The sequence below is a fragment of the Triturus cristatus genome, chromosome 9, assembly GCF_964204655.1.
Source record: "Triturus cristatus chromosome 9, aTriCri1.1, whole genome shotgun sequence".
Lineage (NCBI taxonomy): Eukaryota > Metazoa > Chordata > Amphibia > Caudata > Salamandridae > Triturus > Triturus cristatus.
This window is the reverse complement of record NC_140592.1, coordinates 1,166,292,405-1,166,320,263: the sequence shown is the minus strand read 5'-3', so window position 1 is coordinate 1,166,320,263 and position 27,859 is coordinate 1,166,292,405. Positions and strand designations below refer to the sequence as shown.

General features: G+C 49.9%; 2 protein-coding genes across 2 annotated transcripts in view; both read right to left on the bottom strand.

Annotated features, from left to right (window-relative positions):
* RAD51B (RAD51 paralog B) overlaps positions 1-27,859 on the bottom strand; it is a 2,869,137-nt gene that overhangs the window by 1,389,546 nt on the left and 1,451,732 nt on the right. The window lies entirely within an intron of this gene.
* LOC146799570 (uncharacterized) lies at positions 155-26,098 on the bottom strand. Its single transcript, XM_085628081.1, has 2 exons — positions 25,645-26,098; positions 155-2,769 (listed from the first exon to the last, which is right to left on the bottom strand). Exon 2 carries the CDS (start codon positions 2,012-2,014, stop codon positions 467-469), a length of 1,548 nt encoding a protein of 515 aa, XP_085484207.1. The 5' UTR covers positions 2,015-2,769; positions 25,645-26,098; the 3' UTR covers positions 155-466.

Below are 27,859 nucleotides of genomic sequence, written 5' to 3'. Positions count from 1 at the left end.
CTAGAGGCAATAAAGGAAACTCGAGAGAGGGATCAAAGACCTCGTGTCTAATGTATGCATGACTGAAACAATAGACCGGAGCGGCAAGATGAGCCTCGAGCGGGGCCATCTGCCTTACTCGTGTCATTCCCCTCGTCATAAAAGTCACCTCAAAGAAACACGTGTCCTTCATACTATCTTGACAGTCCCAGGGTCACGAAACGGACAAAAGCCCGTTCGCTGGCTACTTGAGGGCAAGAAAACAAAATGGACGCTGTATCTAAAATGGAACCCGAGGGTTCGAATGAACGAACACAAAGATGAGACGAACCGTACAAGGCTGCATAGCGAAACTTCGCACACCCACTGTACTCGTCATTTGCGGTTCATAGATACCACACTCGTCCATATTCGTCACCACCCAAAAAGTGCCGTCCCGTCCCACACGGAACCTCAGACGCTCCTTTTGCCCTCATGTAGGCAAGCACTAGTCTAGATCAGAATCTATATCGATATTCATCAGATCGTTCAGATGCTGCTGAAACATCATTCTATCCATCAATGTCTCCTTGGTAACAGATGGCCGCCTTATACACGTCGCAGCACATTGGCCACATAAGGCAGGACCACACTGAACACAAAGACAACACGTGAACAGAAACGCTACAACAGCCCCTACAATCATCAGAATACTCCAACCCCAAGTTGACATCAGGCCCCAAAACCATCCTAGAAGCGTCCAATTACCTTCGTCCACGTGTATGGACTCGGAAATCTTATGCAACTGCGAGATGGCTTGATATACAGTCGGAGCATTGTCAGGGATGAAAATGCAACAACTCGAATGGATAATTTTACACACACCCCCTCGATCTGCAAGAACAACGTCTAGAACCATACGGTTCTGCAACGTCATGAGTCTATCCGCCTGTAGTTCCGCTGTTAGATTACCAAGGGCGTTTGCAGTAATATTAGCGGTCGATTCCACCACACGGGTCAACTGTCTTAGGTTCCTACTATTAACCATAGGTCCCCAAAACGGCAGGAAACCCTTAAAGAAGTCTCCTGCTTCTTGACCAGCAGTATCCTCTTTGCTGATTACGCCTCTCACGACTCTGGTTTTGTGATAGTCAGAAGCAACTGTGAAGGTCGGAGGTAAGAGATTCGCAATATAACAGGTACCCGAGAAGTCGCGGGGTAACCATGTATATGCGCGCTCATAACACACAAAATAGGTGCCCTTGGCGGTCAGAAAAACAGGGGAAGAGAGCATCGGTAGGACATACGTTTCAGTGCAAGCACTGTTCCCAAGTTGTGCTCTCGGATTTCGACCCAAACCTTGCAAACAGAAATTACCAAGGTGCGGTACAATCCATATAGGGGACGAGCTCTTCAACTGTCTATCCCCCACTGACGTACCATACTCAGCCTCACTCAGATCCTTATAAGCCTGCACTTCTTCGTCTGGGATGAGTGATACATCAGAAATATCTCTGTCCAGATCTGCTATGGCTATCGCCAGAGGCTTGTGGTACGGACCAGGACCGGACTTGACAGATCGTGGCTCTCGACTAGGGTAAGAGTCTAGTGCACTGCGAAACATGGTTTGGAATGCTCGGGCTGAACCCTGGGAACTGTATGGAAGGACCAAGTACGGAATACCCCTATCCATGGTGTGCGGCATTAACCCACATACCCAACAATTTGTAGTATTCACCACTAACTGATGCTGATGTAGGAGTTGGACAAAAGAATTATTCCTGAATTCCGCACGTCTAACCTGTTCGTGTTGAGGCAAAGGATGAAAAGAATGTGGGGAAACAGTAGTGCGAGAACTTAGGTTAGGAGAAAAGGTAGGCGAAACAGAAGGCAAGAATTTCGATACCCCAAAATACACTCCGCCCACCAATAACATAGATACAGTTAGGAATAACAAAAACACCTGAAACAAAAAACATTTTGTTCGCACGACCCTCCTTAACTCTGATCTCTGTGCCAACACCCTTTCTTCTTCCACCAGCTTAAAGAATGCCATCCTCTACAAACCGTCCGTGACGTTCTTGACGCACTTTGTTCTGAGCAGCGATTATCAATTCCCAGGAGTTCCCAGGAATCGACAAAAGTAACCAACCTAGCGTCAGAAACCTGCTAAACAGAAAGAAGTACCCGCACGGCCCTACGGTAACCCGGATGGAGAGGTTCAAATTTATTACAAGTCTCTTAGCAGTGGAAAACACGAAAAACTTTAAAAGAAAGGATGTAATTGTTCATAACATTCATAACGTCAAAACCACTATACTATCAATTTTTATTAGTCTTTGAAGTCCTTGAACGAAGAAAGTATCGACTTCTTCCAGGTTGAGTTTGTTCTACGAACAATTGTTCAGCTGGCGCAGCAGTGTTCAATGAAGCAGATGACGAGTCGGACCTTGGGTTTTCTGCTACTGATGACTCCACTTGTGGATAGGGCAATGACGAATCCTCCACAAGTTGAGCGTCGCTGAACGGCACGAAACGCGAGGGAGTCTCAGTCTCTTCGGCCGGAATCCCAGTTCTCACCCAACCGTCAGTTGATAAGGGGATCGGTACCTTCTTTGTATGACTGGCGTGGACCCAATTCTTCCGGCCCTCCAGTCGAACCGCTGTCCTCGTCGTCAACAAGACTAAGTGGGGTCCAACAAATCTTGGCTCCAAATTACGCTTCCGACCGAAATTTCGGGTGACTACCCAGTCACCTGGCCGGAGCTGATGTCCAGGACCCTCTGTCTGCGCCGGTAGAGCTTCAAAGACCTGTTGATGAATTAATCGTAGTTTAGTGGTCAAATCATACAAATAATCGATCAACATTGGATATTCAAGACTATCAAAAGCCCTAGGTCTCGGGACTCCCCAAATATTTGCAGGGCGACCGAACACAATCTCATATGGGCTGAGCCCTACTCGAGAGTGTACCGTCGCTCTGGTCGATAGGAGAGCCAGAGGCAAGGCATCGGGCCATGACAGACCAGTCGTAGCTTGAACCTTAGCGAGTTTCAGCTTCAGGGTACCATTGTACCCTTCAACCAAACCCGCTGCCTGAGGATGGTTGGCACTGTGGAATTTCTGCTTTATTCCAAGGCCCTTACACACACTCTGCATTACACTTCCCACAAACTCACTTCCATTATCCGACCACACAATCCGCGGCATTCCATACCTAGGGAAGTATTCCTTCAGCAAGATTTTCGCTGTGGACATGGCAGTATTATCCTTAAGAGGATAGGCCTCAATCCATCTGGAGAACGCGCAAACCACAACCAAAACGTACTTCAAGTTATTGCATCTCTCCATGTGGATGAAGTCCAGCTGGATAACCTCAAAGGGACAGGTAGGAGGAGCGAAATGACCAGGTGGAGTGGGGGTGCCTTTTCCAGGATTGTGCATCAAACACACCATACAATTCTTAACCACTCGTTCGGCACACTTAGCAATACCATCATTCCTCCACACAGGGGACAAGAACTTGCATATTCCTTTCGCACTGATATGTGACAAACCATGAGCCATCGTCACAACAGCTAACACGTATGCATCTGGAAGCATCCACCTCTGACATTCCGTCAGATCAACCCAACATCCATGCATATCCAATTTCCCTACACTTTCTTTCCACTTGGTCTTTTCAGCTTCAGTAGCTCCATTCTGAATCTCTTTCACACTCTCGACAGTATTTTCACACATACCAGTCTCTTCCGGCCATCTTACTGAACTCGTAACGTACATTCGAGTCGCAAGATTCTTAGCCGTTTCTTTAGCAATCTCATCCGCAAATGCATTACCACGACCAACATCATCCGTCACTTTCCGGTGCGCACTACATTTGACGATCGCCACTTGTTTAGGCAACGTAAGTGCGTCCAAAAGATCATTCACTAGTTGTCCGTGTTGAATCTTCGTACCATGCGATGTCATAAATCCTCTCTCTCTCCACAATCTTCCAAAGTTGTGCGCAACGCCAAACGCATACTGGCTGTCGGTAAACACATTCACACGCTTTCCTTTCGACAGAACACACGCCCTCGTTAATGCAATTAATTCTGCCGCTTGTGCTGAATTCTGGTTCAATCTCGCAGTTTCCACCACCATGCTCAATGACACCACAGCATACGCAGTCGTCACATCGCCATTCGGCAACTTGAAACAAGAGCCATCCACATACAAAGTACCATCGGGATCCGACAAGGGAGTGTTTTTCAGGTCCACACGACCTTTTGTTTCTTCCTCAGTTCGTAAATAACAATCATGGGGCAGCACATTATCTGCTTCTGTATTAATCGGCAACAATGTCGCCGGATTCAGTACGTTACAGCGCTTAATCTGAATATGACTTGCCAAAAGGGTAAGCTCATACCCAGACAACCGTGCACTCGTTAGATGTTGAGTCTTTGTCCGATTCAAGAGCGTATCGACTGCATGCGGAACCATTACTATGAGCATATTGTCCATGACCAAACCTGCGGATTGTCGAATAGACGCCGCAGCTGCCGCCGTCGCCCTCAAGCAACTTGGCAACGCTCTAGCTACCGGGTCTAAGGTCGAGGAAAAATATGCACACGGACGCTGCTTATCACCAAATTGTTGCGTTAGGACACTCAACGCACAACCATCCCTCTCATGGACGTATAATGTGAAAGGCTTACTGTAATCAGGAGTACCTAACACAGGAGCCGAACACAGTGCATCACGTAGTTCAGAAAAACTTTTCTGACATTCCTCCGTCCAAGGCAAAGGAGTCGAAACGTCCTTGCACGTGAGAGCTACCAATGGTTTCGCTAACAGTGAAAAGTTCGGGATCCACTGTCTGCAGTACGACGTGATACCTAAAAAGGCACGCACATCTCTCTGAGTTGTCGGCACAGTCATTCGAGCAATTGCTGCAATTCTTTCAGGGGTCAACCTTCTTCCCGCCTTTGACAATAAGTGACCGAGGTAGGTTACTTCTTGACAACAATATTGTAGTTTGGAAGGCGACACTTTATGATGCAAGTCGCAAAGGTGCTGTAACAAAGACACTGTAGTGACTTTACAGAGCTGTTCAGTGTCAGCAGCAATTAACAGATCATCAACGTACTGAATCAAGGCTGCACCAGCCGGTAACACAAACGCATCAAGTTGACTCTTAAGAGCTTGGCTGTAGATTGATGGACTCTCACAGTAGCCCTGTGGAGCGCGTTTGAATCTGAAGCTACGCCCACCTAATGAGAAACCAAACAAATCTCTGCTCTCTACAGCAATCGGAATACTGAAGAACGCATTCTTCAGATCGATGACCGAGAACCATGATGCAGTGGCTGGAATCAGAGTCAGTAAAGCTGTAATGTCCGGTACCACAGGAAACTGTGGAACAACAACTTTGTTTACCTCTCGCAAATCGATAACTAAACGATACACGGGAGGCTTAGAGGGATCCGTTCGTTTCAGAATAGGCAACACGGGACTATTGCACACATTACCTCGTGTCTCCTCAATAACATCTTTGCCGATCAGATCGTAAATGATCGCTAACAGTGCCCGTTCGCCATCAAGGGAGATACGATACTGAGGTATACGTGGCAACCGCGCACCCACTTTTAGTTGGACAACATAAGATGGTATATCCAACAGGCCCACATCATTGGGACCTGTTGCCCACAAGGAATCTGGAAGAGACCTCAATTCCGGAGGGAGTCTGTCGATCGACAAATACATAGGGGAAATCACGCTCTTACCCAACGTAAGCTCCACACCCGTGGGAGAACAGTACAGAGTCGCATGTAGCCTCTTCAACAGATCTAAGCCCAAAAGATTCTCACCACAACCAGTAGTCAAAATCAAAGGAGCTTCCAGCTCATGAGACCCAATGGTAAGGGGCAAAGGGCTGGAGACCGGATTGCTAACAGGGGCGCCAGAAAATCCAACGGAGACATTCGTTAAGCCAGACAAAGGCGCGCCAGGGAGTTTAGAATGCATGATGGAACTTTTCGCTGCACCAGTGTCCAACAGAAAAGGCTCAACAACGCCCAAAGTGGCTACTGCAACATAGGGCCCTTTCTGATCAACCGGAACTGATACTCCTCCCCTCCTTTGTCTACGGCTGTCCTAGTAGATACCATCCGCGTCAACATCACACTCAACATAATGATCGTCCACATGATACTGTGCAGACCGATCAGACAATGATTCGCGTCGATCGAAACAATTCTGCGAATCCGAAATCGTCGCAAAGCGTTCGGTCTGGTTCTGGGTAACTCCGCGACCTCTACCACGAGAAGTCTGTTGAGGACCACCACGTCCTCCCCGAGCCGACACACCATTAGCCCTATCACGTAAAACCGGACAATCGAACTTAAAATGACCTTCCCCACGACAATATGCGCACTGATTATATCTCAGCACAGTGCGGGGCGCAGGCGAAGCATTGCGCTGCTGTGGTTTAGAAAACTGCGGTTGCGATCTAATTGGCTGCTGCACATCACTAAAATTCGAACGCGGAGGATAAGCTTGCTGCAACAAGACCTTAGTTTTGAGGTCCTTAGTTTTCTTTTCTGCACGCTCACTTTCCTCTTTTTCTCTATTCTCATAATATTGGGCCGTAGCCAATATTTGGGCAGTGGTAGAAACAGCCCACGCACTCTCAGAATTCTTCAACTTGTTGCTCAAGTCGGGCAACAAATTCGATACAAATTTGTCAACGAACAACCGTTGACCACCCTCAGATCCCATATCCTGACCACTATGATCAAGGAACGCCTCTTCGAACCTAGTAAAGAAGTCGGACACACTTTCATCCTTCTTTTGCCTGCATGCTGATAGTTTGTCCCAATTGACGCGCATCGCTGGCATAAGCGTCTTCATGAGGGTAATAATCCTCTGGGGCAAAGCCGCAATAACCTGTTCAGGTTTAGCCCCACCAACCTGCCGGGCATCTGCCGCTGTAAGGGCAGCCCAGTCACCGCCTAACTCGGCGACATGATTCTCATGACGGATTTTCGCCCAAACCGGCTGAGGCACCACATTACCGAACAACATATCAATATCGGCTAGGTTCATAACTGTAGCATCCACCAATTGGGACAGCTCCTTATAATAACCCGCAGGGTTCTTACGAGGATCGGGTAGTGATTGCTTCACTTGCAAAACTTCCGACCGCTTCCAAGGGAGGTGTATCCACACTCTCTGGAAGTGCGGTTGGACAGGAGGGTTAGCAGCAGCATCGCCTGGCATCCATACTGGGGGAACTTCTCGCATTGGATACTGACCAGGTTGTGCCATCCACTCCGTGGTCGCGTCTTTAAACAGTGCGCGTGGTTGCACTGTACATCGAAAGGATAGCAAACGTTCTAAAGCCTCGCGGACTTTATCACCTACAATGACACCCGTGGCGAACCGGAGCTGTAGCTCGGAAACCTCAGGTGGCATATCATCAGCCATATCATCATCCCACTCCTCTTTTAATGACTTACACAATTCTTCGAACACAAATCGTTGCGTGGGCGCATTGAACTGAGAAAATGTTTCGAACACCACACGTGGGGTGTATCTAACAGGGTTGCGAATCCATCTGCGCGCCGTTTTTACCAATGATTCACGCTCCCTATCATCAGGAAGCTGACTACGTCTTTGAGCAACATCCGAAAGAGTCGAGCCAAGTATCGGCCCAAAGAACGGAGAATAAAGAGAAGCAACAGCAGTCAAGAGACGGCTACGAACAGAAGGGGAGGAGGAAGAAGACGAAGGTGTAGCAGCCATAGGGGCAGAAACAGTAGAGGTAGATGCAGCAGCAGGAGTAGCGGGAACAACAGACTGAGGAGGGACTGGGAAAGGCGCAATAGGGAGAGAAACCGGACCAAGGGGATGTACGATCTGTGGCCCAAGGGGATTCGGGAGTACAGGAGGAACGGCGGGCTGACCAGCAGCCGCCAAAACAGCAGGTTGAGGAAGAGGGGGATTAACAAGACCCATAACATCAGGAGCATAAGGAGGTGGCGATTTCATCAGATAAGACAAAAGCGAATCTTCCACCGATTCTTCTCCTGTCTTATCGATCGTAGAAGGTAGCGTCGGGTAACATTTGTCCACCGACATATGGTGAAGCCGAGCACTAACTTCTTTCTCCTTCTCGTTTCTGTCTAACTGATACCGTTCTGCATCGCGCATCACCGTAATGACACCTTCTCGTTTATTTTTCTTGTTCTGTTTGATTTCTTTCTGCTTGGCCTCTTTCCGCCATAACCGGAAGGAATCAAACATGGCCGGCCTAGCTTTCTTTTTAAACAATTTCGCTTCCAAGTTATCTAAAATGGCAGCCTCAAAACTGCCATGAGGTGGCCAACTAAGGACACCATCCTTTTTAGTATAGCGAACCCAATATTCATTATATACGATAGGACCCACGCCATGGCGACTATAGAGCTCATAAAGCGGAGTTCCAACCGGAGGTATCGGGCAGGAATCCTCCAGCCGGGAATCCATGCTGCAACATTTGAGAAACCCAAACAAAGTACTACGGCCAGGCATCGTGCACACTAACCGAGTATACCAACTTCAAGGGCTATCGAATTACGATGTCCTCGCAAAAATGCAAGACCCTCGGTTTTTGGCAATTGCAATCGTCAAATAAACCCAACAACTAAGAACCAACAACTAAGAACCACAAATGCAATGGAACCATGCAACCAACAAAGCAACACTGGGAGCGACCCACAAATACTTAACTGAGAAAGAGCAATGGCGTCACCAGGAAGGCCCGTCTATCGTCTAGCCGTACAAAGGACTACGCCAGGCACCAAACAGGTCGACAGTCAGGGCATCGGTCCGTCGCAGCCGTCAGGAGGCGGGGATCTTCGCGGAAAGGACGTCGGGCCACTTATTTCGACAACTGGATCGATGAAGCGGGGTGCACCTTCCCTCGGAGATTTCACACGAAGTTCCTCACGATCGTCGGGCTTTGGACCGGTACCGTTGATGTCGCCCCACGTTGGGCGCCAACTGAAGGACTGGGTTTTCTTAAGACCCAGCGGTGCCAGGGGACAACACCTGAAACCTTCGTAGGTTACCTGTTCTGGCGTACAAGACACAGAGACACGGGACACTTCCAGTGACGTCAGAGATCAGCGTTTATTTACTGCAGGGATACAGAAGTCACAAGAAGTACACAGCGTGTAGGTTCTCGGAGACTGCTTCAAATTCATAGAAGTGGGTCGCTCCTTTTATACACGTTTTTGCCATAGCGCAGTATGGCGAACAAAGGTTACAACTCAGTTCCCACAATAAACTTCAAAAAGGGTCGCGTTCATGTTTCAGGAGGCCGGAACATAATTACAACAGTCTTGCCGGTTCCCAACTGTAAAAACATATCCCCTCCGCAATAAACACATTAAGAGGAAGGACGGAAAACAGGATGCGAGGAAAAGATGAGGATGCACAACAGGTTGGAAGAGAATGCTAGAGGCAATAAAGGAAACTCGAGAGAGGGATCAAAGACCTCGTGTCTAATGTATGCATGACTGAAACAATAGACCGGAGCGGCAAGATGAGCCTCGAGCGGGGCCATCTGCCTTACTCGTGTCATTCCCCTCGTCATAAAAGTCACCTCAAAGAAACACGTGTCCTTCATACTATCTTGACAGTCCCAGGGTCACGAAACGGACAAAAGCCCGTTCGCTGGCTACTTGAGGGCAAGAAAACAAAATGGACGCTGTATCTAAAATGGAACCCGAGGGTTCGAATGAACGAACACAAAGATGAGACGAACCGTACAAGGCTGCATAGCGAAACTTCGCACACCCACTGTACTCGTCATTTGCGGTTCATAGATACCACACTCGTCCATATTCGTCACCACCCAAAAAGTGCCGTCCCGTCCCACACGGAACCTCAACCCTCATTACCAGAATTAACAATGCAAGCCCTTAAACACCTTGCATGATGATATCACCTCCCTCCAATGAAAATTCAGGAGCAATCTAGACAAATGGCTGGAGCTCCACATCAAGATGTTTTTCCTTAGGCTAGCCGCAAACAATGTGATTCTAAACTTTGAGAAAGCAATAACATTCCACACCATCAAACCATTCCTTTTCATCAAAACACCCAACACTGCAAACCTCCACAGCTGCAATCAAACATTCCTCATCATCGTCACATCCAGGTAAATCATCCTCACAACACGGTAAAGGTGACCTAGAGAGAAAATCAGCCCTAGTATTTTTCCCACCAGGAACATATTCAACCACAAAATTATGCTGTAGCAATTTAGAACTTAGTCTTGCAATCCTGGGGGTATGCCCTTTCACCACAAGACCATTTTTATATAGGAATGAAAGGTTTATGATCAGATAGCAACTTGAAAGTCCTTCCCCACAAAAAGGTCTTGAATATTTCCACAGCCAAACAGCAGGCTAAAAGCTCTCTTTCAATTACAGAATAGTTCTTCTCACTTTGGCGTAGAGAACGAGAAGTGAACCCAACCGTATTCTCCACACTCTGCTTGATTTGTGTAACCATACCGCCCAAACCAGCATCAACAGAGACAATACACTGCTTAGCTGGATCAAAAGGGGACAAAATTTCCCACGACCCAAGCTCTTGCTTGATTTGATCAAACTCACTCTGACAGGCCTTATCCCACAAAAAGGTAACCTTCCTCTTGAGAAGTTCATGCAAATGCACAGTTTTGGCAGCATAATAGGGAATAAACTTAGTGTAAAACTCACAAACCCCCAAAAACGAAGACACTTGTTCTTTTGACCTGGGATATGGTGCTTTCAAAATAGCATCAATTAGCCCCTCTCTCGGTAGAATCCCTTCTCCGGAGATTCGATGTCCTAGATACTCAATAGATTCTACCCAAAAAACACACTTGTCTTTGTTTGCAACAATTCCTTTCTCCTGCAACCTGCTCAATACTGCAATTAGAATTCTGTCATGTGAATCCCTGCACTTTCCAGCCACCAAAATATCGTCCTGGAATACAAAAGTATACGACACCCTCCAAAACTTTTTCCATAATACGCTGGAACACCGAGGCTGCCGAAGCAAGCACAAAAGGCATCCTCTTGAAATGAAAAATTTTGACAGGTGAAACAAACACAGTAAGATGCTTGCAAGAGAGATCCAGCTCAACCTGGTGGTAAGCAGAAGATAAATCTATCTTAGAAAACAAATTTGAACCTGCAAACATTGAGGGTATGTTATCAATACGGGGAAGAGGGTGAGAATCAACCCATATCTCCATATTCAAGCTGCGCAAGTCAATACATTCCCTAAGACTGGCAATTTTTTTCCGGGCCACGACCAATGGAGATAACCATAAAGATGATTCCACTGGTTCAATGACCCCCGACTCGCATATCCTCTTAAGCTCCTCAGCCAAATCATCTCTGACACTAAAAAGAACATTATGTAACTTATGTTTTACAGGAACAGATGGATCCTTAACTTTGATGAGGTGTTTGAAGCCTTTAATGTGTCCCAGATTGTCAGCAAACACTACCAAACTTAAGGGCCCATAGAGATACACCATTACCCTGCACTCCCTCATCAACAACAGACACAGGTTCCTTGGTGCCAGGCCTGAGGTTCTGTAACGCCCTGAACGTCTCAGGATCGTTTAACAGACACGACAATGAGGACGCAACCACTTGTGAAGGGTTGGTTCTTTTAATGAAGGCAAATAAAATACAAAGAACAAACAAAAGTTATAGTCACTGGAATCCTCCAGGCTAAGTACGTTACCAGCCCACAGCACGGATGGTCCTAACCGTCCTCTGCATATACGCCGATCCCGGCGTATGCCAACAGAGGGCAGAAATGAAATGGCCGACAATGCCAATCGGTAGGCTGTGAGGGGCACGAAGAGTGTTGGGGAGAATCGAGGAGTCAGGGAAACACCCAGCCGGGGTCTCTACCTGAAGGGAGCAGCCGCTCAACCTCTTCCTCAGACTGCACCGGGACGCGGAGTCACCTCCTGGTGATGCGTCACCGATACCCCAATCACAAGCAAGAAGACTGAACCGAGAGCAGCCGCTCGATCGATCCTATGGACTTCCGAGTCTGTAACGCGGCAAACACCTCCTGGTGTGCGTTACAGCTGGCAGTCCCTGTGTCTCTGGTCGGGCTGGGAGTTACGACTCCAACCAGCAAAAGCGCCACTGCGCTTGGACTCAGCCGAGTCAAAAAGCGAAGCTCAATGGTTGACCGGTAGAGCTTCCGGGTCCTTCACAGGTGACGATGGGGCAAGACACGGCCCAGGGAGTAACGACTCGACCTACCTCCGTTCTTGCCTTACTGGAGCACCACTCCGGAACACTGCTCTTCACGAAGCAGGTACGTCGGTGTAAACACAATATCCGACAGCCTTGTACCTCCCGGTTCCTCCCTTTATAGGGCGTGTTTTCCTTGAGTTATGTAACAGCTCTCCTGTTTACATAAGGGCGTGTTTCCCTTGAGTTATGTAACAGCTCTCCTGTTTACATAAGGGCGTGTTTCCCTTGAGTTATGTAACAGCTCTCCTGTTTACATAAGGGCGTGTTTCCCTTGAGTTATGTAACAGCTCTCCTGTTTACATAAGGGCGTGTTTCCCTTGTATGACAGGAATTCTTGACAGTACATCCTCCCTCTCAGCGGCTCCCCACGGGTCCAGCGCTGGCAGGAAAACGCCGATGGAACAAGGAGACCAAGCGCGGAGCATGAACCCCTTCAGCCGGTTCCCATGAATGCTCCTCCGGGCCATAGCCTTTTCACGCAACCAGGTACCACAGCTTCCCCCTGCGCCATTTGGACGCCCGTATGCCCGACACTTCATACTCCACCTCCGACTCCACGCATACCGGCCTAGGTGTCCCAGACGGCTTGGAGGGTGCTGGTTTGAGCAATGATACATGAAAGACAGGGTGTATCCGCAATGAATGGGGCAAGCACACCTTCACGTTCACGGGACCCATACACTTGGTAATTCGATAGGGGCCCATGTACTTGGGATGGAACACACTGTTCTTTCGAAACCTCATGTTTCTTGTGGATATCCAGACGTAGTCTCCAGTGCGGTACAGTGGCCCGGGCCTTCTCTTCCTATCTGCCGCAGCCTTGTATCTTCTCTTGGCCTCTATTAGGACAGCCCTTGAGCGCATCAACGTGTCCTTTATGTGTGCCACCCTGTCCGCTGTGGCGGGAATCCTGTCCTCTCTGAACGGATGTAGAAATGGCAAGAACCTGGGATGTTGGCCATAGTTGCTATAGAACGGAGATGACTGTGTGGAGCTGTGAGTGGCGTTGTTATAGGCTATCTCTGCAACCCATAGCAAGTCGACCCATTCTTCCCTGCCCTGGTCCACAAAACATCGCAGATACTGTTTGAGCGTTTGGTTCAGGCGCTCGGTTTGGCCGTCCGTTTGAGGGTGGTAGCTGGTGGACAGGGCGGTCTTAACATGCAGCGCAGTGCACCAAGTCTTCCAGAATTGCGCAGTAAACTGCGACCCCCGGTCCGACACGATCACCCCAGGTAATCCATGCAGTCGTACCACATTCTTTAGGAGTAGTGACGCCAATTCCCCGGCCGTAGGGACTCTCTTGCAGGGGATGAAGTGCCCCATTTTCGTCAAGTAATCCACCACCACCAGTATTGCCGTCATCCCCTGGTCTACCGGTAGGCCCACCACGAAGTCCAGTGATATGCTATCCCATGGTCTATCCGGGGTCGGAAGTGGATGTAAGAGCCCTTGGGTTCGGCCATGGTCGGCCTTCATGGTAGCACACGTAGGACACTCCTGTCCCCACCTCCTGACATCCACTCTCATGGTTGGCCACCAGAAATGCCGTCCCATGCTAGCCACCATTTTTTCAAAGCCCAAATGACCTGCGCATGGAGAGTCATGGCACCAGATGAATGCTTGTTTCCTTAGCCTAGGCGTGGGTATCAATAGGCACCTGCCCTTCAGGGGTATCCCGTCCTTCAGCTGCCATTCTCTGTGACTGAGGAGCCACCTCCGCCATGCGAATGACCTGATCCCTCTCTTTATTCCCCTCAGGAAAGTATCCGGTTGGATAACCCCCAATACCATCCTCGGGGAAATGATGGAACGCTCGGTTGCAGGCAATGGTTCCTTAACTGCAGATTGACGGGACAGGGCGTCCGCCTTCCGGTTTTCCGTCCCCGGCCGATATGTGATGCGGAAGTTGAACCCCGCAAAGAAGATCATCCACCGCAGCTGCCTGGGAGAAAGGTGTCTAGTGGCCGTCATGAACTGTAGGTTCCGATGGTCCGTGTACACCGATACCACATGTCTTGCCCCCATCAACCAATGCCTCCATTCGGTGAAGGCGTCCTTGATTGCGAGAAGCTCCTTCTCCGCAATATGGTAGTTGCGTTCGGCGTCGTTGAGTTTGCGGGACATGTACGCAACGGGATGAAGCACCCCTGTGTTGTGGTTGCGTTGGGACAAGATAGCCCCCAGCGCCACATCCGACGCGTCCGCTTCCACCACGTAGGGGAGATCCAGATCGGGGTGAGCCAACACCGGCGCCTTACCAAAGGCGCTTTTCAGGGCCTCAAAGGCTTTGTTCGCTTCAGGGGACCAGACAAACTCCTTGGACTTCCTCAGTAGCTGTGTGATTGGGGCCACCACTCCTGAAAATCCATCTATAAACCGCCTGTAAAAGTTGGCGAAGCCAATGAAACTTTGGACGTCCTTCACGCTTTGGGGCACCGGCCATTCTTTCACCGCCTTGATCTTTCGTTCTGCCATCTCCTGTCCCTCTGGACTCAGCATCACTCCGAGGAATTCCACGGATGTGACGTGGAAGTCACACTTGCTGAGTTTACAAAACAGCATGTTTTCCCTCAGCTTTTGGAGCACAGCTTTGACGTGGTGTACGTGCTCCTCCACACTGGACGAATAGATGAGGATGTCGTCGATATATACGACCACGTAGATATCCAACTCCTCTCTGAATACCTCATTCAAAAAGTACTGAAAGGCTGCCGGGGCGTTGCACAGACCGAACGGCATGACGAGGTACTCAAAAAGGCCGAACCTGGTCTTAAAGGCGGTCTTCCACTCGTCTCCGTCCCTCATGCGCACCAGATGGTATGCCCCTTTCAAATCCAACTTGGTGTAGATACGAGCTTTCTTGACCTGTTCCAGAAGTACACTGATGAGAGGCAAGGGGTACCGATTTTTTATGGTTATCGCATTCAATGCCCTAAAGTCCACACAGGCTCTCAGCTCCCCATTAGCCTTCGGGATGAAGAAGAGTGGCGAGGCGGCCGGAGACTTGGACGGGCGGATGAATCCTAGCTTGAGGAGTTTATCCAGGTACCCCCGGAGATGCACGTTTTCAGGCTCCGTCAGGGCATACAGCCTGCCGCTGGGAACGCTGGCCCCTGGCACCAGGTCGATCTGGCAGTCAAACTGTCTATGTGGTGGTAGCACTTCCGCCTTCACCTCATCAAATACATCCTCAAAACTGTGATAAGCCTGGGGGAGAGCCACATCTTTTTCTGCCGCTGTAGCCACCGTCTGACTCCCGCTCTCATCTGCGTCAAGGGATTCCGTTCTTATTCCACAATGCAGGATGCAATACGGTGACGTCATTTCGATGCGATGTGTTGGCCAATCCACAAAGGGGTTGTGTTTCTGTAGCCACGGCAATCCCAATATGACGCCATATTGGGGTGCTCGGATGATGTTAAAATCGATTTGTTCCAAATGGTTCCTCCCATATCTCATCGGAAGGACCCCCGTGTGCTGTCCGATGGGCCCCGTGACCAATCGCCTTCCGTCTACCGCAAAGACGTCTTCGGGTACTGCTTTGGGAAGAAGCACTAGCCCTAGCCTGCATGCCTCGTTGTGGTCCATAAACATGCCAGTGGCCCCTGAATCCACCATGGCCACAACGGGTATCCACTGGTCATGCACTCCCACGTGCACCGTGATAAACAGGTGTCGTTGTCCCTTAGTGACCGAGTTGGAAAGTGAAGGGATGGATGAGTGACTCCGAGATGCCCCTTCTCTGGTCTTGGAGTCCTCTAGTTTTCCGCCGGTATGTCCACCACGGCTGTTACCGACCGGTTGGCCCGATAACGTGACGTCTTCGGTTTGGCAGGGCATTCACGTACGTAGTGGCCTTTTTTGCCACAATATAGGCACAATCCTTGTTTACGGCGTGACTCTTTCTCCGTGGCTGTGAGGCTCGCTCGTATTGCGCTGATGTCCATGGGTTCTCCCTTGGATGCGGTGGAAGTTTCAGGACTTCCCACCGTCACATAGGATGGAAGGGATTTTCCTTTTCTCCCATGATCCCCCTTTCTTTCACTTAGCCTATGTTCCAGCCGTAATACCAGGTTGATAAGGCCCTCACATGTCTTGGGTTGAGGGTCAATATGAGCCACGGCGTCCTTGAGCTCATCGCACAGCCCTTGATGGAAGAGCGCCGTCTGTTTAGCAACAGGCCACTTGGTTTCCGCAACCAGCCTTCGGAACGCGTTGAGATACTGCACCAGGTCGTTGGATCCCTGTCTCAACTCAAGCATTTCACGGTCCGCCGTGTACGAGTCAGCCCTTCTGTCGAATACCTTCAGGAATTCCTCGCGAAAAGCACCCCAATCACATAAGAGGGGGTCGTCCCTGCTCACCAGAGGTACGGCCCATTGTGCCGCGTTTCCAGCCAAATAGGATATAAGGAAAGCCACACGAGCCTGACTCGTGGGGAACGCCTTTGGTTTGCACGATAAATGTAGCGCCACTTGTGTGAGGAATACCTGCACTGTGTTAGGATCCCCACTGTACCTCTCTGGTGTTGCCAAGGGGATGGCTACCGGCATTTCCACTACTACCGCAGGGGTCTGGTTCGTGAGGGAGGTGCTGGGCGTGAGCGGGTCCAATTGGATAGCATCCAGTCTGGCTTTTACATCGGCTGTTTCTTGCCTAGAGGCAGCCACTTCAACTTGCATGGCCGCTAAAGCAGCCAGCACATCATCAAGTGTTGCCATGTCTGTTATCGACCGGGAGACAGTTAGTGTTATTAAGGTCGGATATTTTGTAACGCCCTGAACGTCTCAGGATCGTTTAACAGACACGACAATGAGGACGCAACCACTTGTGAAGGGTTAGTTCTTTTAATGAAGGCAAATAAAATACAAAGAACAAACAAAAGTTATAGTCACTGGAATCCTCCAGGCTAAGTACGTTACCAGCCCACAGCACGGATGGTCCTAACCGTCCTCTGCATATACGCCGATCCCGGCGTATGCCAACAGAGGGCAGAAATGAAATGGCCGACAATGCCAATCGGTAGGCTGTGAGGGGCACGAAGAGTGTTGGGGAGAATCGAGGAGTCAGGGAAACACCCAGCCGGGGTCTCTACCTGAAGGGAGCAGCCGCTCAACCTCTTTCTCAGACTGCACCGGGACGCGGAGTCACCTCCTGGTGATGCGTCACCGATACCCCAATCACAAGCAAGAAGACTGAACCGAGAGCAGCCGCTCGATCGATCGATCCTGTGGACTTCCGAGTCTGTAACGCGGCAAACACCTCCTGGTGTGCGTTACAGCTGGCAGTCCCTGTGTCTCTGGTCGGGCTGGGAGTTACGACTCCAACCAGCAAAAGCGCCACTGCGCTTGGACTCAGCCGAGTCAAAAAGCGAAGCTCAATGGTTGACCGGTAGAGCTTCCGGGTCCTTCACAGGTGACGATGGGGCAAGACACGGCCCAGGGAGTAACGACTCGACCTACCTCCGTTCTTGCCTTACTGGAGCACCACTCCGGAACACTGCTCTTCACGAAGCAGGTACGTCGGTGTAAACACAATATCCGACAGCCTTGTACCTCCCGGTTCCTCCCTTTATAGGGCGTGTTTTCCTTGAGTTATGTAACAGCTCTCCTGTTTACATAAGGGCGTGTTTCCCTTGAGTTATGTAACAGCTCTCCTGTTTACATAAGGGCGTGTTTCCCTTGAGTTATGTAACAGCTCTCCTGTTTACATAAGGGCGTGTTTCCCTTGTATGACAGGAATTCTTGACAGGTTCATACCAAACAAACCCTGGTGGTACCATCCCAAGATGTTTTATCTTTTCTTAGCCACATACACCTTTCCACTAATGCATCTCTCCTTGAAAATCAACTTAGTTTAAAAAATTCCTTTCAATTCAATCCTTTGCCCTCATAGGAGACAGGATTTCTGTCAGGAGGCTCTAGTTGTTTATCGATCCAATTACAATCAAACAACTCCTCAGTAATCATAGTCATACGAGTTCCAGACTCTACTAGCAAACAAATGGATTTCCCAGCAACAATCACCTGCACGATAGTATCCACAGAGTTGCCACAATCATCCTTAGCAACAAGCATTAAATCACTCATGGAGGGGGGAGGAGCCTAGCGCTTGACCAAGATGGCCGCGTGAGCCCCGAGCTCCCGCTACCCTCGCGCCCTCCTGCAATTATCCTGTCCTAAATCCTGATTTTCACGCACGGAATCCAGCAAATGAGTCACAGCTGGGGCGATTGACGTTATCCGGGCAAAGATCGCCCACCGGGGACCGAAGTTGTGCATGGCGGAAGATTGCAGCCTACCTCCGAAGGATGACAGGGGCTCGCGCTGGCAGGATGCCCGGCCACTAATTGAACAACAGCGGCCTTGGGAGGTGTGAACTGACGGACGGATGCCGCTGCACTTTCACTTTCGCTTTCTCGCCCTTTGTTCGCTCTGGGTTGGGAGTGCTTCACGCAGATCCTCTGTTGTCTGGAGGACCTCCACTCGGTCCTGACTGGCTGTTGAAGTCCTAGTGGACCCTGTTTCCTCCAGCTGTGTGAGGGACGGCCTTTGGCAACTGACCGTCCTGCAGTTCGGGATGTCGACCAAATCGGAGGCAGACAGGTCGAAGTCTAAGACTACCAGGCGGGGAGGCTATATCCAATCCAACAATATGGATCGTTATGCCCAGCAGAAGGGGTCGCCTGGTGGATCGGGACAGTCACTGGAAGCACAGAAGGCCGATCCATCCCCAACTTCGGAGTTATCATTGCAGGATATCAAGGGGGCGATAGATGGGATGCAATCTTCGATTGGGCGACAGTTCGAGACCCTGGCGCACAAGGTGGACATGATTTTGATTGATGTCAACTTGATCCGCGCGGACCTGGGCAAAACCAATGAGCGGGTCAAGTCCCTGGACCTCAAGACCACTGGCCTCGCGGACGACGTCTCGGAACTCCAGGCTGAGGTTCGTAAGTTACGAACCGCGAATGATCTCTCCGCCCGCCGGCTCGAAGATTTTGAAGGTCGGGCCCGGCGCAACAATGTGCGCCTGATTGGGGTCCCGGAAACTTCAGAGGAGCTCTCCGTGGATCTACTCGTCGAGGATTTGGTGGTGAATCATCTTGCGCCTAAGGGCCTCGGCAAGTTTTTTGCGGTGGAGCGGGCTCACCGAGTGCCTGGAGGACGGCCTAAGGTGGGAGCCCCCCCGAGGCCGATTGTCGCCCGGATTTTTAATTTTCGGGATCGAGACGCTATCCTGCAAGCATCGAGGGTGACAGGCCCGGTGCCTTTTCAGAACGCCTCTGTGAGCTTTTATCCTGACTTCACCCAGATGGTGCAGAAACAGAGGAAAAGTTTCCTGGGGGTGAAGCGGCGGCTTAGGGATATGGACCTGAAGTATGCCATGCTTTTCCCCGCCAGGCTACGTGTGGTGTATGAGGATCGGACTTTCTTCTTCGAATCACCGGACATGGCAGGGGACTGGTTGGATGCGCTCCCTCGGCGACAGCCCGGCCGGGACAGCGTGGATGGAGCGGAAGGCGACCGGGATGGACAGAAGTGATACCTTCGGTGTCGGCAGGTTTTGACTCAGCCCCGGACAGTGACTCGCACCTTCCTGCAGTAATGGGAGGGCGGCGGGGGGAAGATAGGAGCTCTTTCTTCCCTTGGGGTACTTTTTGTAGATTTGTTTTTGATAGGGCGACAGGCACACTGCAAGTTGGGGGGGCTTTGTAAGCTGACGCAGGGGTGCAGGGAGGGGGGGGGATTCGGGATGTTGGGGTAGTTGTTGGGGGGGGGTTTCTTGCAAGGCGTAGCAATGGTTGTCAGTATTGTCCGATCGTGGTTCTCCGGGGGGGGTGGAGGTCTCTTTGTGTTCGGGGATGGGGGATAGGGGCTTAAACATAATTAGCTGGAATGTTAATGGCTTAGGGGATCGTATCAAACGGGGGATAGTCCTGCAATTCTTGAAACGGACCTCGCCAGATGTGGTCCTCCTGCAGGAGACCCACCTTATAGGGAACATGTGTTATGCACTTAACAGAAAGGGTTATAAATTCATTGCACACTCGGGGTTCTCCTCGGGCTCCAGGGGTGCGGGTATACTTGTTAGAGCTTCCCTACCATTTGAGGTTGACTCCACCATTGCCGATGACAGGGGGCGTTTTGTTGCTGTGGCGGGGAGGTGGGAGGGCAGAACGTTGGTGTTGGTTTCTGTTTATGTCCCTCCTGCCCTGCAGGCCTCCACGTTTGCTGATCTGGGCAAGGCCTTGTTGGAACTCCCCGAAGGGATGCTGGTGGTGGGAGGAGACTTCAATGCGGTTGGTTCTGGAATGCTCGATAGGTACCCGCCCAGAGACACCGGGGGTGCTCAGAAGTGGCTTCCCGACTTTATAGATACTTTTGGTCTGGTAGACTGTTGGAGGCTACGGCACCCCACTCAGAGACAATATACCTTTCATTCCGGGGCCCACGGGAGTCTCTCTCGGATTGATTATTTGCTCACTCTGGCTGCGCACGCCTCTTTGGTATTTGAGGCTAGGCATCTGGCACAGGGCATATCTGATCATTCACCGGTGTGGGCCCGTCTGGAAATTGGCCGGGTGGTGGGGGGCAGGGTGGCTCCCATTAACCCCTGGTACTTTCGTGACCCCAAGCTGCGCAGTGCATTGCTGAAGACAGTTGACCACTATTTTCAAGATAATCAGGGTTCAGTTGAATCTGCGGTGTCCTTGTGGGAAGCTTTTAAGACTGTATTGAGAGGGGAGGCCCTTTCCTTGGTAGTGGCCGCCAAGCGGCGGAGAGACGCCGAGGTGACGCAAGTAGAGGACGAGATAGCGGCTTTAGAAGCGGCCTTGGAAGAGGATGTTGCACCGGCCACACTGCATAATTTGAGCTTGAAGCAACTGGAATATAGGGATCTGGTGACGAATGCTGCCAAGACCCTCAATAGGGAGCAGCAGGGTCGATTGTATGATGTTGGTGATAAGGCCGGGAAATTGCTGGCGTGGTTGGATAAAAGAGAGCGTGTCAATCGAGTGGTGCCGGAGTTGTCGACGGATGGGGGAGAGGTTGTCACTGACCCTGACGGTATAGTTCAGTGTTTCTCGGACTATTTTCGTACGGTATACACCTCGGTCTCGGATAGGCCGACTGAGGACTCGTGTGACCTCCTGCGTGATATCACTTTGCCCTGCCTTTCTGCCATTGATAGGGATGACCTCGATGGAGATATAACTGTCGACGAAGTGGCGTGTGCTATCCGCGCGTTGCGCTCCGGTAAGGCTTCGGGCCCAAATGGTTTGCCGATTGAGCTGTATAAGCTTCGTCCGGATAAGTTGGCTCCTCACCTGCGCGCCATGTTCGTGGAGGCGCGGGCGAATGGGTTTCTTCCGCTCGATCAACGGCTGGCGACGATTGTGGTAATACATAAAGACGGTAAGCCCCGGGACAAGTGTGGCTCCTATCGGCTGATATCACTTCTCAACGCCGAGCCGAAAATCCTTGCTAAGATCCTTGCTAACCGCCTGGTCCGGGTGCTTGGCGACTTGATCCACCCGGATCAGTCGGGCTTTATCCTGCACCGTAACACTGCACTGAATCTTAGACGCCTCCATGGAGTGATTGCTAGGACGGGCACGATGCGAGAGCCGGCTATTGTGGCGTCCCTAGATGCCACGATGGCCTTCGATACGGTGGAGTGGGCATATCTGTGGGCTGTGCTAGCCAAGTTCGGCTTTGGGCCTGGATTTGTAGGCTGGGTGAGGCTGCTCTATGAGGGGCCTCTCGCTAGCGTCGTGGTGAACGGGCGGGCGTCGGCACCGTTCGAGCTCGGGAGAGGCACCCGGCAGGGTTGTCCCCTGTCGCCGTTGTTGTTCGCCTTTGCTCTCGAGCCGCTGGCGGCATGGATACGATGGCACCCGGATATACGTGGGATTCGTTGGTCGCCTGACCACGAAGACCGTATTTCACTTTACGCCGACGATATCCTGCTATACCTCACCTCGCCTAAGAAATCTCTGATAGTGATTTGTGACGTCTTGACTTCTTTCGGTAGGAACTCTGGTCTTGTCATTAATTGGGGGAAGTCATACTTGTATGTCCTGTGTGGAGATGTCCCGCCTGTCCCGCGCAACTGCTCGATCCAGATAGCCCAGCAGGGCTTTTTGTATTTGGGGATCTATATTTCCACCGACCCCATTTTACGATACGAGAGGAACTTGCTCCCTCCCTTGGCACGTCTGCGGCGGGACGTGGCGGGCTGGCGGCGGTTGCCGCTTTCCCTCCTTGGCCGTGCCGCTCTGTTCAAAATGATGTCTCTTCCCCGTTTCCTCTACGCCCTGCAGAATACCCTTGACTGGGTCCCGGACAGTTATTTCCGTGAGGTCGAAAGCCACCAGCGCGCGCTATTGTGGGAAGGGCGTCCGCGTATAGCGATTGCTAAGTTGACGCTTCCGTGGTACGACGGTGGTATCGCGCTTCCAGACATTCGACGCTATTACTGGGCCACCCAGTTGAGCACGATTAACCATGGTGTGTATGGTCCAGCGCTGAGCCCCGGCTTCGCCATGGACCGATGGTTGCTACGTGGGGGCAATTACCCCAGAGCGTTGTATTCGAAGTCGTTGGACTTAACCCTTACGGGGCCCACCAGGGTGGCCGTGCATGTATGGAAGGTTGCGACGGATTCACTGGGCTGGAAGGGTAAGCTTACCCTCGCCACCCCTCTGTTCGACTCCGATATTCTGGGAAAGCTTTGGCATACAAAAGGGTTTGAGAAATGGGACCTGATCGGTATATCCAGGGTTGGAGACCTTTTGGTTAAGGGTAGAATAAAGTCATTAGAGGAGCTGCAGAAGGAATATGAGCTGGGGAGCACAGAGTTCTTCCGATACGCTCAAGTGTGCCATGCCCTGCGGTCAGTCCTTGTAGAAGGGGAGAAGGTGCCGGAGTCCTCTCCGTTAGAGGACCGGATCCTGGATGGCCATATGCCAGAGAGTACGATCTCGCTCATTTATAAGAAACTTATTAATGTTCGGGCGGATCTTCTTCTAGGGTTGCGTGATCAATGGACCAGAGATGGCCTTGAACTAGATGATGAGGATTGGCAGTACGCAGTCTCTTCTCCCAAAGAGGTCGCGATCCCCGCGCGCCTGCGGTTGGTGCAGCTTAAAATACTCCATAGGGTCTACGTGACGGGGCCCAGGCTGGTCCATATGGGTTTTTCTGAGGAGGGCTTATGTAAGAGAGGCTGTGGTATGGTGGGCACCTTCCTACATATTATTTGGGAATGCGGTGCGATTATGGAGTTTTGGAGGCGAATCCACGAGGTGATGGGGGAGGCGACGGGCATTGTCATGCAGCCTGAGGCGCGGTGTTGTCTCCTGAATGTTTGGGGTCCTACTGATCACGACGCGGCACAGACTCAGTGGGTGACCCTGGGGAACATGGTAGCCAAGCGCGACAACGCTCGTCTGTGGGGCTCTAATGGGCCTCCTACATTGACAGCGTGGATGGAAAACATGGATTGGAGCATGTTTAGGGAGAAGACAGTGTATTGTGCTCGAGGGCGCCCTCGCAAATGGCATTCTGTATGGGGGCGATGGAACCAGTACAGAGGGGGCATATGCCTGCCCCCAGACCCGGACCCGCCTGAGGAGCAGCTCTCCCCTTAGCTTTCTTTCCGGCTTTGAACTTCGTGCTGATATGTGTTTGTCTTCTTGAGTCCCTGACTTCCCCTCTTGCACTTACTATAGACCTGTGTCTGTTGGACGAAATGGGGCTCGCTCCCCCTGATGGGAACCCCTTCTGGTGCTTACAGTACTTATCGCCTTGCTTGTGTTTAGGTTTGGGTGTGTGTTTATTTAAAATAGAACCTTTGATTCTCCTGTCAGTGGAATGTTGACGCTAGCATGTGTTGTGTTTTTAAAGCTGCCGTACCCCCGGGTTGTCGGCTGAATAGCTGTTTCACTGATTTCAAAGAATAAAGGTTTTTAAAAAAAAAAAAAAAAAAAAAAATAATCACTCATGGAACTGACAACTTCGGTTGACATGTCACACTTATCCTCATCAACATAAGCCACATTAACACTTCCCCTGGAGTCACACATTTTAGCAAAGTGTCCTTGTCTGCCACACTTGCGACAACCAGCACTCCTTGCAGGACAGAGGCGGGAGTTGGGAAAATGTGAAGGGAAACCACATTTCGGACATAAATTGCCTTGCTTACCCATTTTTTTCAGACTTATTAAACGGAAATCTATTGCCCTTATGCTCACTTAATTGTTTTTCCCCTTGGTCTTTGCACTCCTTTACGGCACCAACAACAGCTTTATCTGGTTTCAACTCTCTAGAAGCTTTGTGTGATCATTCTATGCTTTTAACAGTAGAAATTGTCTCTTGCAATGTAACAAGCTTCTCTTGAACGTTCTTATCTCTGCAAGGCACCACCACTTGATCCCTGATCAACTGCGAGGTGAAATGCCCAAATTTGCATTCAGTAGACAAAATACGTACTGCAGCCACATAGGATACAATACTTTCATACGCTTCTTGCTCTCTAGTGAAGAATTTTTGCCTAGCCACTACTAAACTCCCTTCAACATCAAATGCTTTTCTAACATGGCAACAGCTTTTTCAAACTCATTAAGGGGATCTTCACCATCAACCACATCAAGAGGTGGTAAGTGTTCCAAAACAGCTTGCCCCTCCAATCCAAGATTATGTTCTAAAATAAACTTTTTGCGTTCTGCACTGAACCTATTCCATCTCATGGCCCCTAAATACTTAGTAAAGGCCCTATAACATACTTTCCACCTTACCGGTGGGTCTCCCGGGAGCTGTAAAAAAGGTGGAGGAGCTTGTACACTTTGCATATTGAATAAGTGAAACTAAAATGTGCACACTAGAGACAAAACGTTGTAGGAAAAAACACAGTAGTAAAATACACCGAGATCACCATGTAGATAAGATTACTGTCTGAAGATGTGAAAAACAAAATAAACTGTTTTTTAAAACAGACCTAAATGTGCACCCAAAACTACATGTGAAAATGTATTTTTTTTGGTTTTCTAGCAAAGATGAACAAACATGAAGAAACTGCTATTTTCCAAACAGCAGTGTCAACCTATTGCCAAATGTCATGAACTCTTCAGTAGATGGAAAACGATAAAAACTGTTCAATGTACCAGGAAGTTAACAATATAACCAGAGTGTTGGAGAAACCTAGCCACGATGTTCCAACGACAAATTAAGAGGTCCAAGAGAGAAAACAATTTTTTTTAAATGCTCACCAAATCATTAACACCCTTGTGCACAGAACCCAAATTGTCTTGTAAATGCCTCAGGAAAACGATAACACCTAAAGAATCAAAGGCATACGCATTCAAACTTACTGTGTGTCTCTGTTCCTCAGCGCGTTCTGCGAACGAGCCGCTCACCGTTGGGATTCCAAATTCTGTGCGACACTGCAGCCGATTCCGAAGCAGACATGTAGCTGATGTCATGCATCATACTAGCTGCGTTCCAACACGTCATCAGAAGGAGCAAAACCTCAGAGGAAAGCAGACCGCTGAAGAGTCCCGTGAAATCCACTTTTCACACGCAGACTCCAGCCCACACCGCAAAGGCACAGATCTCGCTTACCTAGAAAAACAGTGCAGTCCAGAGACAAGCCGGATTGAAGGCGCACAGACAGTATCTTGTTTCAAAGACACGTCGGACTGGCAGTCAGGAATGCTCTGACAGAATCGTTTGACTGCTAAATTCCTGAGAATCCACCACCAAATTACGCCAAGACACGATGTCTCATCGGCACACCCGTGGCAATTTCCAATGCCAGAACACCTTTTGAATGGAGACCATAATCACGAGCAGGGAGAAAAACAGCTCCAACTAAGTCACTTTGAGCAGTCCAGATTTCTAGACTGAACAGCCAGAGCTACACACGTGGGTGGAGACACGGAACGGTCGTCCAACTCGTCGCCAATTTGAAGTGACCACTCAACACAAGGTAAGTGGAGGAAACCTTGAGTTTATTGACCGTTCGTCTCAACAGCTCCCAGGGAACGATAACAATCCCTGGCTGTTCAAACATGAACATTCTGTAACCATGGAGCCACACTAACAATGCAAGTAAACAGGTTAATGCATTACTACAACATGCTCTTCCTCACTGAGAGATGGCTAAACCCAACCTTGGCACCAGACATTGTTACAGCCAGCTTACAAGATAGACAGGCAAGGCAGTAAGGATAATCCTGGAGACAATGTCACCATCAGCTGCACCCCATCCCAGCCAACTTCTCCCTCAGCGCAACCCTTGTATACAGTCCCACTGGACACTGCACCAATTTTGTCAGTTACATCATGGACTTTGTCACACCCCTCATCATCAATGTCAATACCTTCATCCTCCTTGAAGACTAACACCTAGAAGACCACACCGAACCAAACTCTACAACCCTTCTAGAAAGCCACACCCAGCACATTACTGACCCCACCCACACCACAGGACACCTATTGGACCCAATGGTCTCCTCAATCAGCAACATCACAGTTGTCAAATCAGAAACTATGACCTAGACAAACCACTCCCTCATCAGTTTCAGCATATTTATTCCACACCACCAGGGACCTATGACAGCCAGACTTGCCCACCTCAGCTTGAAATCATCACAGAAGAGCACTGGGCTTCCAACCACTCTGCATCGGCCCGAGCACATGAGAAATTGCAAAAGCCATCAAGAATCTCAAAAGCTGGATGAATGCATTCTTCGAAGCTCAGGCTCCCTTCAAGAAGAATCCAACAACAACAGCCCAACCACAGGTCTAAGAAGCAGAGAGGAACTCAGGGTGAAGAAACACCACTGCAAGCAACTGGAGCGCCAATGGAGATTAAGACAGATCCCATGAATTCCAATCTGCCCTGTGACACTACTTCCAGCAGACATGGAGCACCAAGTGCACAGGTCTTGCAAGAATGAAATTTTCACCATCATTAAATATTTCACTGCTTCTCCTGCCACCTCCAGTAACATCACCTCCTAGCAAGAGCAAGACCTTTCCAACAAGCTTTCGAAATTTGTAACAAAATCATCTCCATACACGGCAACTTAACCATAAACCGGACCCTGTCACTTTCGCATGTCAACTTCCCATCACAGCCAAAGAATGAACGCTGGCCTTGTGGGTCACAATCACGACTGTCGAGACTGCTGCTACTATGAAAAGGAACTACTCGGGTGCACCATCGGACCCTTGTTCCACCACACTTTCCTACTGATCAGTAAAACAATAAGATCCATTCTTAACACCTCAATCGACTCCAACTGGTGGCTGGCAGAACTTGAACCCACACTAGGAACCTCGTAACATAATTGTGAGAGGCTGACCTGGTATATGCTGTCCACTAATGAAAGTGGGCACCCTGCACCAGTCCAGACAACCCTTATGGTGATTTAAGAGATCTCAGACAACCTTAGAAAGCTATCCAAGTGGTAGCTGTGGAGAGCAGCCTCAAGGTGAAGTCTTAAAGGAGTGTAAAGCAGCTTGTTTTTATCACAATGCAATCTTATTGTATAGATTAAATGAAAAGAGAACCACACAATA